The sequence below is a fragment of the Esox lucius genome, chromosome 23, assembly GCF_011004845.1.
Source record: "Esox lucius isolate fEsoLuc1 chromosome 23, fEsoLuc1.pri, whole genome shotgun sequence".
Taxonomy (NCBI): Eukaryota; Metazoa; Chordata; class Actinopteri; order Esociformes; family Esocidae; genus Esox; species Esox lucius.
The window spans coordinates 3,407,778-3,423,055 of NC_047591.1; the positions used below are offsets into that span (position 1 = coordinate 3,407,778).

Consider the following 15,278-nt stretch of genomic DNA (forward strand, 5'->3'; position numbering starts at 1 on the left):
AATTCTTTAATTTTTTTGACAAATACAACATTAGTAGGTTTCCATTTGCAATGTAGCTTTTATAGCTCGGGACACACAGTTTCAATTCAAGAATTTGGGTGATGCTTAAAATGCTAATTTCAGGCAGGAACAGAGTTGAATAATGGCTTGTTGTGAAAAATGACTCAATGGGCCTTCAACAACCACTCAAGGTTAAGGGTTATTTCTCACAAGTATGAATCAAGGATGAACTATCCCTGTAATGCAGAGCTCTTGATATGGTTGACTGGTGCACCATTACTTCTCTTCTAGCCACTGAACTCTGTATCTCCTTCAAAGTCGTTGTTGGCCAAGGTCTTTGTTGGCCTTTCACTCACAAGTCTTCTTTTTTGAGTGCTGTGTTTTGAGGGTAAAGCATGCATTTGTATCCCTGTATATCTAACTTCCATAGAATTATATATGTTCCTTCTTTTCCTTCAGATTCACAACCTGATTAATGATCCTTCAACATTGGAGTTTTTATCCTGAAAAATGTGACAGCAACATTAATTGTTCACAGGTGGACGCCAATGTTAAGGTAACAAATACAGTATGACCCCTTTGTAATGTTTCTATTAGAGGAAAACTGAGAAAAAACATTTGAAAGATGTCTTTTGAAGTCTTTTCAATCAGATAGATGTCTTCTCAACATATTTTCAACATGATATGCTGATAGGGCTATGATATAAATACAAAATATCTTCTGAACAATTGAAATCATATGAGGCTTCAAGTCTACATCTCCTGGTTGACAGTTCCTTAGAGTGTGGCTGTAAAGTGTGAGCACACTGAAAACCACGAGCACTTGCAAGTATTGTACTCGCTACACAATGCAACGCAGACACAGTCCTAAAAAAAACTGTGTAGGTTGGAAACAATCTAATGCTTGTTTTGTGCCTTCCTCCCTAAATCCCAGCAGCCACTCTTACCTCCTCAGGCCTGTCCCTCCCTGGTTTTGATCTCCGGTGTAGTCTAACATCTTATTACCTTTTGATATCTACTGTACTGCATGAGGTCAACAACAGTAGCACATCATTCTATGCTATGGTACACAGTTGTATGTGTATTAACAAACAGCCACCCAGCTATATAGTTTGCACGTCAGTGTAGTAGTTCTTTAGTTCAGTATTTAGAACACGTTTTACAATTTGCATCCTGATAGTCAATGAATTAGTTGGATGATTTGCATTTGTAATTGCACAAATTACTGCACTTACAGTGGATGTTTACTTATTTTTAACTCTGACCTTATTTTCATTATTTCTGAGTAGAAAGGTACTTGACAGAGAAAGTTTTTTGTATAGATATTTTATTTTGATAGAGAAATTTGAAGAAGAATGAAGGGAAGATGAGCATGATCCCTGCAATTTATGACACATAATACAAGTTGCAGTTACAATTCTTTCTAGAAAAAATTGCTACACACACTGCTACACACTCAAACATGAATTAATGTCTGAATGATTCCATTCAAAACAACAAGATGATGCAAATATGGGTTTATGCGACAGTGGATTTTGTTCTTTACAAAGGTCATGCAGAAACATTATCCAAAATAAGATGTGTAATTTGCATTGATTCTGAGTGCATTAGAGCTTTTTAAATCATGCTTAGAGACATTTTTATATTGCACTGTAGTAACTAAACTATGCATACTGTATACACTGATGAGCCAAAACATTATGACCACCTGCCTAACATGCTGTTGGTCCTCCATGTGCCACCAAAACAGTGACGACCCACTGAAGCATGTACTCTACGAGACCCCTGAAGGTGACCTGTGGTATTTGGCACCAAGACATTAGAAGCAGATCCTTCAAATCCTGTAGGTTGTGAGGTAGAGCTGCTGTGGATCTAGGGATGTCACGGGAACCGATACCAAGTTCAGTACCAAGTCGATCCCAAAACTCTGAAAACATGACGTTACTGGTTTTTGTACAGTTCCTTAGGTACCGGGGATCCAAAACATGACAATACTGGTTTTTGTACAGTTACGTAGGTAACGGGGATCCAACAGTTCCTTAGGTACCGGGGATCCAAAACATGACAATACTGGTTTTTGTACAGTTACGTAGGTAACGGGGATCCAACAGTTCCTTAGGTACCGGGGATCCAAAACATGACAGTACTGGTTTTTGTACAGTTACGTAGGTAACGGGGATCCAACAGTTCCTTAGGTACCCGGGGATCCAAAACATGACAGTACTGGTTTTTGTACAGTTACGTAGGTAACAGGGATCCAACAGTTCCTTAGGTACCGGGGATCCAAAACATGACAGTACTGGTTTTTGTACAGTTACATAGCTAATGGGGATCCAACAGTTCCTTAGGTACCGGGGATCCAAAACATGATGGTACTAGTTTTTGTACAGTTCTTTAGGTACCTGGGATCCAAAACATGATGGTACTGGTTTTTGTACAGTTCCTTAGGTACCGAGGATCCAAAACATGACGGTACTGGTTTTTGTACAGTTACGTAGGTACCTGGGATCCAAAACATGACAGTACTGGTTTTTGTACAGTTCTGAAAGGTACCGGGGATCCAAAACATTGGATCACCAGCATTGCTGTGTAGTTTAGCCAACTATGTTCCATACAACGTTTGCAATGGTTTAACCTTTTAAACCAGGCCTAGAACGTCGCAGGATTGGAGGTGTGGCCTTGCGCAACTAGCAATTGTTAAACACTAAAGGCTACCGTAATGTAACCATAGCTCGTAGTAGTAGGCTACCGTACTCACCATTCAGTCTGTGTCATCTGTCATTAAAATATAACATTTGCGTTTTAAATAAATATTTCAGGACTAATAGTCGGTCACCATGTCAGTAAATTTAGAGGGGTGTGTGTGTGTGTGTGTATAGCCTCTGCTGTTTTCGTACATGGTATTTATTGTTTAGTTTTTTACTGTGGTATCGAATTGGGTATCTAGAATTGTGGAATTTCACTGGTATTGGCAACGGGCAACCTTCTTCCACAGCTCCAAAGTCCAGTTCCAACACTTGCATGCCCATTGTAGGCACTTTCGACGGTGGGCAGGGATCATAATGGCACTCTGACCGTTCTATGGCTACACAGCCCCATGCGCAGCGGGGTGCGATGCACTGTGTTGTGATACATTCCACCCCTAACCATCTTTAAAGTTTTCTGTGACTTGTGCCACAGAAGACCTTCTGTTGGTTCGGACCAGACAGGATAGCCTTCGTTAGCCTTTACTCCTGCCTATTTCTCCTGAATCCAACACGTTGACTATGAGAAATGATAGTTTCATTATCATCTAATCTACACAGACCTTGACACGTGCCCTTGTTAAGAGATGATCAACGTTTTTTGCATGATGTTTTGAACATCAGTGTACAGTATATATTACGGTTATTACGGTACAGAGGATCCACTACATGCACAAAAACTGAGAAAATAAGGCCACTTTTGCTAAACCACCTCTTTAAGAAAATATTGTATTTATTTGACATTCTTCACAGTTTTAATCAACAGTTATTTAAATTAAGGTACAGTTGTTATTGAATGTGTGCTGTTCCAGAAGTTGTTCAAAATATGTTTTTACTCCGACATAGATGGTCTTCTAGGTCTCCTCTTCTTCTGACACACACACAGACACACATGCACTCAGTAATCTGCTAAAGCCCTTTGGACAGAAGGATGACTAATTGGGTGGATTTACTGGTGAGTTCACAAGGCCATGGTGCCTGATGGGTGGGTAGATGTACCCCTTCTCAGACAACATATCTAGGATCAGCTTACCCTAAAACTTAAATTGGGATACTTAGTTTCAACATACATTTTCAAACTTACAAATTGATTCCTGAAGAAAATTACTTAGTAAAGCTTGAACTTAGTTCAAATGTCTCACAGTCATCAGAACCCAAAATAAAGGCTATTTTTTATTCAAACTAATTATATAAATGTCAGGAAACGTTCTATATGCTTTAAACAAGGTTAAATGTATATCTTTTTTATATCAAAAATGGTCAGGCCTTTCTTTTATATCTGTCTATGAATTGGATGGGTTTTTTCCAGACCCATCAATCTACTTATTACAAAAAATAGGAACACTTTGTTAAGGGTCACAGCTTTAATAATTATGGAGGTGGAACAGAAGCAAGATCAGTGTTTAGGGGCGATTCCAAGTTATACATGGGGGGGATGGTTGTTTGAGTGGGAGAAGGATTTAAAGACAGCTGAACCATGGCATCGAGGCACAGGGTTGACTTGTGACAATACCTAACAGCACAGAAAGGAGGACCATATGCTTTTGCACGCTTGAAGGATTAATCTTTTTTTACGGAGGAGCAGGTCAGTAGGCAACAGCGCATAATGCAGCCAGGCGCTAATTATTTCTGAATGCCATACCTAAACTAATGTGAATGACAAAATAAAAAATAAAATCTTCAACATGTGGGTTGTAGCAAATGCGGTTTCATAGGCTAATGTCTATGCTTCCGTAGTATGCAGCTCCTTCCAAGGAAAACACATTTCAATGGAAGTCTTGAATACCAATGTAAGAAACACAGGAGACCTCTCTACCCTGCCAGCACGCTCCCGCCCAGCACCGGGTTGAGGGTTTCTGAGTACGCGCCGACGGCACGGATACGCGCACTCAGTCTCCGTCCTCTGCTAGACATGGCGGCGGATCTAAACCCGTACTGGCTCTCGTCCCTGCCTTCTTCGTGGAGTTATGGGGTTACTCGGGACGGACGGATATTCTTCATCAAGTAAATATTCTCAGGACTAAGCACATGGATATGTATTGGCTTTGTTTCGACGCGTTTGTCTGTTTTTAGGTGTTATCATGCGTGTTTACCTTCTCCCCGTTTTGTACCCAACAGTGAAGAAGCAAAGAGTACGACCTGGCTGCATCCCGTCACCGGAGAGGCTGTCATAACGGGGCACAGAAAGACCCCAGGTAAAAATGGTTACCACCGAGCATCCATTTATTAGTCTATACATTTCAATAGTCTCGGTTTTAAACGTTCAGAAAAGAAGACTTGTCTGCAGCAAGCAACAGCCGTCTCCCTTTCCCATTTCTAGTCTCCTCTGCGCGAGTAAAGCCAACTTGAGGCGCGAATGAATGTCACCTGGGCACATTGCGACGGAGTTGTAAAGTTCTGTCACGTAGGCGTTTACATTTATGAACGAATTTTGGAACGTTATTTTCCAGGGTTGCACACTGTCAGCCCGTATAGTCGAGACCGCAGTTTTGTTATTGTAGCAATAACTGTAGAGTAGTTGATAAAACAGTAACTGGGCAATAAGGCGTGACTCGCTACTAATGTTGAATGTTAACACATTGTTTTGCAGTGTTGCCGAAAACTACTTCATTTGCGGATCAGGTTCCATATCCAACGCAATAGTGGTAAAAATTCGTGAGCGGAATGCATTGCCACTAGACAGTCAATGCTTAGGAAACAGCTAGGCTTTTAATCTCAAATTTTAATGGCTCCGATTGTGATGTTGAATAACGGACGCCAATTGACATAGCGATAAGGCTATTATAAGCTATATCCTATCTTAAATGGATAGCTGCATTGACAAAAACTGTTTTATATTGCGTAATGGAGCTTGCGTGGAAAACTGTGTTTTCAGTCACCACCACTGCAGATGACTGGGCTGGCATTTATTTTGAGGTGTGCGCATATCTTTGGTCCTATCTCGACAGCCGCTTGTGTCGTATGGCTATTTATCTGGCTCGTACTCAGAACAACCCTTTCTCTGCCTCCCTTTCTCCCACCTCAGATTTACCAACAGGATGGGAGGAGGGATATACGTTCGAAGGAGCCCGCTGCTTCATCAAGTGAGTACGATTTTCAAAGCCACCGCGCTTTTTGGAAACACTCGTTTTCTGACGATTGTGGGCTGCTTTGTTGGAAGGCAGTTGAGATATTCTAATTTTTATTCAATGGCGTTTTCCATTCCCTCTGCCCTCTTGGGGCAATGTTGGGAATATATCCTTCTCCTCCTACTATTCTGTCTCTCGCTCTCAAACACACATTCGCACACAGTGTTCCAGTTCTCGTTTTCCCATAGAACAAGTCATTACTGTCTGTGACAGAGTTTGACAAGCCAGTGTGACTCAGAGCTCTTGGCTGAACAGGATTTACTTGTTGGTGGCTCCTACCCTTGGGATAGTTCGCTGCTAGGTCTGTGTCTGTACAAGCATCCAACGTTCATATGTGTGTGCGTGCACAGGTGTGTGTACACTCATTCATGACGATACATTATTAGACCTCTGAACATGGCTGGAGTTTAGCATTCATATTTTAGTTGATAATGTATAAAGAAACATATCTTACAGTGCTATTCAGTTGGCCTTCATCTACATACATCCTTTCTGATTTTCAGCTATGGCCATTTGTAGAGCAGCAACTGACACAGTGATCTAGTCACATGTGCTATAAATAGGTCTGCAAACTGAAGTGCCTTCTTTATCCCTGAAGCATATCATTTAACACCGTGCTGTGAGTTTGTGGGGTTTTATTTGTTATCAACATCAGTGATTTTCTCTCGATGGCACTCGTACGAATGGCATAGACTCAAGTTGGATTTTTGGCTGAGGGACTGGAATTGGCTGAATCACTGTCATGTTACTAGATCAGGATATCTTTTCCGAAACACAATGAGGAGCCTTTTGGACTGAGAACAATTATGCCTATTTTGTCCACTCGTGTGTTTTTGACAGTACTGCATCAGCAGTGTGCTGTTTTGCAATTTGCACTGCCCGTGACTGATGAAATGACTCTCAAATTCCTCACCGGTCAAGCCATGTATCAGGCCATTATGCCGGCCTTCTGCCACCGTGACCTCTGTGCCCTCCAACTCCCCATCCTAATGTCTTGGAAGGAACTTGATGGTCTTTGAAGGACCAATGCCATGTCCGAAATAGGTTTAAATCACTGGCACTGCCGTTGTGGTTGATTATCTGTGTGGGCCACAGACTTGCCCTATTACCCAGGTTCTGAACCTCTGAAAACTGTTTCTGTCAGTAATCCAAACTCTCCGTGATGCTACAAACAAGACGTCTGCCTGACGAGGTTCTCAAGTAGCTAATATTACCTTACGAGAACTTAACCAGGCTCGTGGCCGTTCCTTTCACCTCAGCACCTCTCTTCCCCTGGCTCTCTCCGTATTACCTCAACAGCAGGTGGCAGGCTGCCAGAAATGAGAAATGATACAGCTCATTTATTATTCCTGGGCTGGCTGGTGTCGCAGATGGGCTGGCTTTAAAGGACACACACACACACACGGTTGCGCCAATATGCGTGTTCCTGCGCGTACACACTCACACATGGTGTGTAGATACCATTCATCAACGACCAGGTCATTTCCACCCGGCCTCTTTAATTCACTTATCCCTCTCTCCTTTTGGCCTCCCAAGTCATTTCTGCATTTGCACAAACAGTATGACTGTCCCGAATGACACACCGTTCTCTATGTAGCGTCATGTTTCTGTACGTCTGTAGTCTTTAGAAATAATAGAACATGTATCCTTTGTGTAATCATAGAATTCAAATTGAGATTTCTATCCCCTTTTCAATTGAGACCTCGCCAAAGAAATCAGCATATATGTTAAACACAAGAAATAACAGCAATGAAAAAAACTTTACATCAAGAGCGAAACTGGCAGAGTTTAAAAGGGCTATGCAATTTGTGTTCAGCTGGTCTTTTTATCTGTGAGTAAAAGGAATTTCTGGTCCTTAGTGTTTCTGCAATGTGCTAGGCAACGGGGCAGCAAAGCCATACATGCCCTTACCACACTCAGTACTCCTAGTAGGGACATCATATGAAATCCCGTTTGGAGAGCTTAGACGATAATGTCCATGGTTCTGTAATGTGAATACAATTCTTAGAGATGCTGCTTAGTTTTACTACGAGTGTTAATACTGCACTATCTTTCTCTCTAATTCTGTCTTTCTAACTCTCTCTCCATACATATATAATCACATATATACGGGGGCTATTTGGGACCTGTGGAGGGAGCGAGCAAGCAACTGAAAAAGCCCAATGTATACACTTGGAGTAAAGGCAGAAAACCCACGCGCTGGAAATGCTGCGCCTGGCACCACAACCCGGAGAACGTATGAGCTAGCTGCTTCGTGTGGCGGTTTGGGACACTTTCTGGTTTTCATCTAAAGTAGTCCGATATGCCTTGGTCCAAAGTAGTCCACTCTGTAGGGAATAGGGTGCCATTTGTCAGGCGCCTCCGGACCCATGGCAGAGAGTCACCAAGGACGAGCAGCCGCGGTAGAGACGGACCGACACAGAACTGGCAGTGTGGATTTATTTCACAACACCCCTTCCCTGCTTCCCACGCCGGCTATTGAAGTGAGCGGGAGAGGAAGAGCTGAAAGGGAATAGGGAAGAGGTTGGAGGATGTGACCTGCACCTGACACATGGTGCGCGCATGTCTTGGAGGGGTGTGGGGTGGTGGCGGATTGTTGATCAGCCGGCATCAGTAGACTGTGTGTGGTTGTGTGTGTTTGGTTGATGGGGGCGTGTGGTTTTGTGTGTGGTTGTGTGTGTGGTTATGTGCGTGTGTGGTTAAGCGCGTATGCATGGGTGGGTGTGTTCCAGTCCTCTCCTTGGTTTGGCAGCCGGAGAAGTGCTTGGGGAATGCCTCAGAATAAACAGTGTGAGAAACATGGCCTGATCCTGGTCTTCTCCCCGCCTACAGCTACAAACAGATTTCCTGTTGGAGAATGATGAGAGGCAGAATCTCTGGGCCCGCCTCTAATTCAGATCAGGTTTTAAGGCTTAGGGTTGACTGTAGGTAGGTAGGTGCGTGCGTGTTTGTGTTCGAGAGACAGCCTACAGACCAGGCCACAAAGCAACGTTAAGGAGTTGTGACACTGCATGCAATTTCGGCTTCTTTGCAGCATGCATTGAATTCTCAATAAGGGACCATTAATGAAACAAGCTGTGTTGTGAATCTAGATGCACCTTAGGGATTGGAATTTCAATTTGAGATTTTTTTTTGCTTTGGAAGGAGGCCGAATAAGCTCTCTGTATTTGAAGCTTAATGGAACAATCTGATGGGAGCGAGATAGGGAGAGTATCACAAAACCAAGAGAAACAAAGGTTTTCTACCTGACTAAGTTCTGCCCCATAAGCAGGAGTAGTCTCTCTAGCCCCTGTCTGAGAGGCACAGAGTAAGGGCGTGAGAGAAGGCTGTGTGGTTGTGTGTGAAGGCCAATACCAAGCCACTGTTAATCAGCTCTGTTGTTACTTGCTCTTTGTGGTTTCAGGCTGGGTATCTTTAAAAGCACTTTGACAACTGATGATGCTTTATAAAATACATTTGATTGATTAAAAGAGTGATTGAGAGAGAAAAGAAAATGAGAGCTGGGATGCAATGCTGTTGGAGAGGTCTGTCAAATCAGAGATGTAAAGGTGCCAGCTAAAAGGCTCTCCCTGGACATCTGTTGGATGTGTAATAGATCTATGCATGGGTAGCTTGGTCAGGTGGAAAGCTTCCTTAGTGAACACTCTTTCCATATCTATTCTGTCTCTTTCTCCACAATTAGTTTTCTCTCCATTTCCTGTATTTCTTTGTTGCTTTCCTCACCTCATTTAATCCAATCTCTCTCAACTTCCTTTCACACCTTATTTGGTTTGACTCTTTCTCGGTTTGAATTCCCTTTATTGGCATGCCGTATCAAAGCAGTGCCAAAACACTATTACACTATAACAACAGAAAATCAACAGGTTATGGAAATTAACTGAATTGTCAATCTTTCCCTGTCTCAAGCAAGACATGAGATTAGAATATATTGTACAATTTCATGTGAATCTTGATTTGACGGAAGAGCAAGAGATGACAACAGTGTTGTCCTATTATTCTTCTGAAAAGTGTTTGGTCCAGGAGCCACTTGAATGAAGCCACCTGTTCAGTGAATTTCTCTGTGCACAATAGGCTGTAAAACGACTATTGACTAGCACCTATATATTACTGGTACCTCCCTGGATGGCTTTCCATTCATTTTCCATTTATTTTATTAATCAGATGCTTTAACAGTAATGAGTGCATTGTATATTCAAATGTACTTTAATCTTTATGTTGTTCAAAACCTTTTCACCAGTGCCTTATGTCTGTATCTTTTTAAAGTGGCCATTTTGGATGTATCCATAGCCATGCTGATCTCGAGCCGTTTTATAATAGAGGCATTTTCAGCACTGGCCTCCATGGCACTGCATATCCAACGTTGCTATGGTACCGGGATACATTTTCCACTCTACCTATAGAGTTTCTTACAACTGGCCATATCAAAGAGTGAAGGATCTCAAAGCATCAGAAATATCACGGACCTGATTTACCACAAGCCCTCCCCCCACATCAGGAATGGTGCAAAGCCTGAAAACAATCAAATCCAAAGGTTTCTTGTTGACAACTCGTTTCGTACAGCTTAACCCATATCTGGCCACCGCCTTACTATTACCAGTGTAAATACACTGTAACCACACGCAACGCCTAAAGAACACTGGCCCGTCTCACTGCAGGAGACTGTAGCGAGTCTTCTGAGGCAGCGCTCTCGCCTGTACCCAGGCTCTGCTTGATGCATGCTGATGCAGAAACTCGGAAACTCATTATTCATACCTGGTTCTGAAGAGGAAAAGTTCACAAGGGACATTCAACGCAGTGCCTCTCAGGTCAGCGCTCATCCGCCTCACCGGCAAATCATCCCGGGTGGCGTTCCGAGGTCAGCCATATCGCTGCTGTTTAGGATATTGATAAGCACACATTTGCATGAACACGGGTTGTAAAATTTACTTGTTTTATTTGACAGCAATTGCTAAGTGAATTGGTGTGGCATGCCTTGTTTTGGATGACCAAATTAAGGAAGGGCATTGATCGCGAACCCCGCTGTCCCTGATGTGATTAATCAGACTTGGGTAATTCTGTGTTTGTGTGTTTTTGTCAAGGTGTTTCTTTGCAGTGCATGTTAAGACTGCCCACCCCAAGGGGGAAAAAGAAGGGAGAGGGGAAAGGGGGAAAGGGTAGGGTGAGAGGGAGGTTAGGACAGAAACTCTTTCTCCACAGAAAAATACCTCTGCCTTAGACACTTTAAGCTGTCTTCCCTCTGCAATGTTATGTACAATAGCCTTTTCTGTTGTCTGTCAATAACAATGTTAGTAGTGTGTTTTTGGGTGTGCATGTGTCCTGTGTTCAACTTTTCTGTTTGTTAACCTAGCTGCCTTCTGATTATCAAATTATCCTTTCAAATGTGTGATGTCTCCCCTCTGTCCCCAATGCTCTTGTAATGATTGCACTACAGCTGTTGGTTAGAAACACCTTGTTTACTTACTAGTGAATGGTGCATTCCATTTACCTCGGAAAGTTTGAACTCAGAACTGGGAATGACTTCACACCCAAGTTGATCGCGTTCCTGTGTCCAAAGTCGGAAAACAGGATGGACGATAATATGGGCATTTTAGCTTTTGTTGTGCTCGCCCTGGAATATATACAATGTTTTTCAATCTATTTCATTGTGTATAATTTATTTTTTTTGACTGCGTTAAACGTCATTTTCCTATATCATTTATAATACAAGTCTGCTGTAATCTTTCTGATTACCTAAACAAAAATAATTCCCTAGTATCTGTCATGATACAACGGGATGCATTTTCATAACACGCAGCATTAGTTTCTGTCACTGAACAAAATTCAGGATTTGTCAATCTTTTGCATTTTGGTAGATGTACTACTTCTAATATGTATGGACCCAGAATTGAATCAAGCAAATATCCAATTCTGTAAAATTTTCTTTCTGGGTTTACCAATATTTTTAATGCACTCCATACTCAGAGGATTGGCCTCATGGTGTTCGTCTTGGATAACATATTTTACCTTCTGGTTAGACTCAAAACTTTCTCAATTGGAAACTAGGTTAGTGCTAAAACAATCTGTGAGTAGAAATTACAATTGGCCACACCCAACAGGAAGTGGAATATGCTGTTTGAGAAGGAGGAAGTATCATTTATTTTGGTGCAATTCAAATAAATTCCCCAAAAGCACATAGTTTCTGACAGGTCAAACCTTCAGATACCAAGGAACCATTACCTTTTACTCTTTTGACATTAGTGCTTAGAATAGTCATTGTAGGGAAGGCCTTTAGTAGCCAAAAGTTTGTTTTTGGCATGGGCAGCTCCATTCTTCCACTCTTCATGTCGTCAACTTGATGGGATTTCTTACTATAGCTGATCTACTCATATGATAACCAAATCACAAGATGTTCATCAGGAGGGATCAGACAATTCATATTGAAATTGAGTAATGTGGCACAGTTGGCCTCGGTTGTGCTGTCCATGCTAGAATGGACACTAAGCATGGACTGGCAGAATGGTAAAACGAATGCTTTTTGGGAATTATTATTTTACACACATTCAACATAATTGAAATTATATATTATAATACCAAACGTTCACATACAGGTTCATTTGTCCTGAAAATAATTTTTTTCAACAAACTTTTATATATTTTTTTTACAGTACAGTGTTTGTACTATGTAAAAAAAAGCAGCATTTTCATTTAATAATTTTTATTACATTTGCATTGCACTTAGTTCGCCATTTATATAAAAATTCAGATATCGATGCAGTGCTTGTGGTAACATTTAACATTCATTTTGTTCGGCGATGTAACGCGATGGAACGCGTCTAGTTCTCACGGCCGCCAGTCTGCCTTATTATTTGGAATGAAAACCAGATTGTAGCACTATTGCAATACACTGTTTAACAGGCAAGCTATGTGTTCTTTAAAAGGGAAATAACTACTTTCATTCACTGTACCTCTCCATCTCCATTCTGTCTCCACAAGCTTTTAATTTCTTGGCTGTGAGGAAAAGACAACACTCGATCTATTGTCTACACAAACATGTCATCTGCTACTAAACAACGCAATCTATGATTCCTTTTTTGTTGTGGAGAACGTCGACCTTACCAATGTGCTCAATTAGCTGTGAGCATTGATCGAAGCTGTGCTGCCTGTCACGCGTTCAAGAGAAGCGTGACGCTCAAAGATATAATCTGTTTATAGGTCCTGTGATTAGAGGTAAAATGAAGGTGAATACATTGTTGTTTGGATGGAAGGTTTGAGACTTGTGTATGAACCAAGTGGAGCTCTGAATTGATTTGTCCAATGTTACCCAAGAAATGAGTGGTTTGTTAATCTACCGCATTGGGAGAAGCCAACCTTTGACTATGACCTCAGTGCGCCAAAACAACATGCAGATCTGATCGTTAGCTCAATTAGTCCTCCATCTCTTAATAAAAGTCTGTGGTAGCTGACAAATGGAATTAATCCTAATTCCCAGTTGTGGTTGTTCATTAATGCAGGACTTCAAACAAGAAGCCTGGAGAAGCAGTGGTGACCTGACCTTGTGTTACCCCTCATGGGAACCACTAGCACGGAGGACACACAGACATAGGGTAGGGTATTAGGTAATAGTAACTATGCTGTTGTATGCTAGCCTGTTATGATAGCATGCCATTTATAATGACGAAAATGTACAACCCTCTTTCCAATAAAGTTGGGATGCTAAGTAAAATGTTGTTAAAAACAGAATGCAGTGATGTGCCAATCATTTCAACTCTATATTCAATAGAAAGTAGTACAAAGACAACATATCAAATGTTAAAACTGGGACATGGCCTTGTTTCTTGAAAAATACATACCCACATTGTATTTGATGCCAGCAACACGTTTCAAAAAAGTTGGGACAGAGGAAACAAAAGACTGGAAAAGTTGTGTAATGCAAAAAAAATTAACCTGGTGCAATATCACAATTAATTAGGTCAATTGGCAACAAATCAGTAACAGTAGCATTAAAGGATAATTCCAAAGAGGATGGGGCTGTCAGAAGTGAAGATAGGGAGGGGTTCACCACTCTGTGAAAGACTACAGCGTGGGCAAATCATGCAACAATTTAAGGATAATGTTTCTCAATGTACAGTTGCAAAGAGTTTGGGATCTCATCTTCTACGGTACATAATATCAATAAAAGATTACAAGAATCCGTAGAAATCTCTATGCAAGGGACAAGGCCAAAAACCAATAATGGAAAGCCCTCAGGTGGCACTGCTTTAAGAACAGAATTATGGACGCTATGTCCTCCAGACTAATGAGGAAAGGGACCATCCGGCTTCTAATCAGTACACAGTTCCAATGCCTGCTTTCGTGATAGTATGGGGGTGCATTAGTGCACATGGCATGGGTGACTTGCATATCTGTGAAGGCACGATTAATGCTTAACAATACGTATGCTGCCATCTGGACAATGTCTTTTTCACGGAAGGCCTTGCTTATTTCAACAAAACAGGGCCAAACCACATTCTGCATGTAATACAACAGCATGGCTCTGTAGTAAAATACTCTGGGTGCTGGCCTGACTGCACCCATTGAAAACATTTGGTGCATTATGAAACGAAAAATATGACACAGGAGACCCAGAACGGTTGAGCAGCTGCAATCCTACATCAAACAAGAATTGGAATACGTTTCACTTTCAAAACAACAGCAATCGGTTTCCTCAGTTCCCTAACGCTTACAGTATTATTAAAAGAAGAGGTGATGCAACACAGTGGTAACAAGCACCTGTCCCAACTTTTTTGAAATGTGTTGCTGGCATCAAATTCAGAATGGGCATCTATTTTTCAGAAAAACTCAGTTAAAAATATTTGATATGTTGTCTTTGTGCTATTTTTTATAAAAAGTTGGGATAAATGCTTTGCACATCATTGCTCTCTGTTTCTATTTGCGTTTTTTACGCAGCGTCTCAGCTTTTTTGGAAACTGGGTTGTAATAGCTTATGAAATAGGTAATACAGTATATATCAAGGAAAAGGGAAGTCCTTTAGGATGACAAACAGCAGGGTTGCCGAATAGGAAGGACAAACATTTAAAGAACAATCTAAACTTATCAAGCCAACCTATATTTATTGATTTCAACTGAAAATTTGTTTTCTGGTCCTTCTCGTTTGATTTGCTCAGCCTCTTTGACTTGGCCTGGCAGGCATCTGTTGACCCACCCCAACTGTGGGGCCATCTAATTTAACCTGTAGCCATTTTGGGGTGAAGCTCTGACAGTGTAGTTGGTTGAATGTGAGTGAGTAGAGACTAGATCTGTGTTATCGGGTTTCTCTGTTGGGGCCGACTCCCAGGGTTTGTTGGCCTGTTGGGGTTGCCATAAAGGGTGTGTGGTTTTTTTTGTGTGGTTTTTGTTTTCCGGTTTGGTCTGACTTTACATGCTCTGC

At 41.6% G+C, this 15,278-nt stretch overlaps 1 protein-coding gene across 14 annotated transcripts in view; it reads left to right on the forward strand.

Annotated features, from left to right (window-relative positions):
• Positions 1 to 4,096: 4,096 nt before the first annotated feature.
• plekha5 (pleckstrin homology domain containing, family A member 5) overlaps positions 4,097 to 15,278 on the forward strand; it is a 151,241-nt gene continuing 140,059 nt past the window's right edge. For 3 of the 14 annotated variants that reach the window (XM_034289981.1, XM_034289983.1, XM_034289985.1), the window contains exons 1-3: positions 4,454 to 4,748; positions 4,863 to 4,939; positions 5,770 to 5,827. In XM_034289981.1, coding sequence (XP_034145872.1) covers positions 4,483 to 4,748; positions 4,863 to 4,939; positions 5,770 to 5,827 — 401 coding nt within the window. In that variant the 5' untranslated portion in view covers positions 4,454 to 4,482. Of the gene's footprint in view, positions 4,330 to 4,442; positions 4,749 to 4,862; positions 4,940 to 5,769; positions 5,828 to 8,006; positions 9,210 to 15,278 lie in introns of those variants that run through there. The other 11 variants (XM_034289988.1, XM_034289986.1, XM_034289987.1 and 8 more) reach the window with 8 other exon arrangements.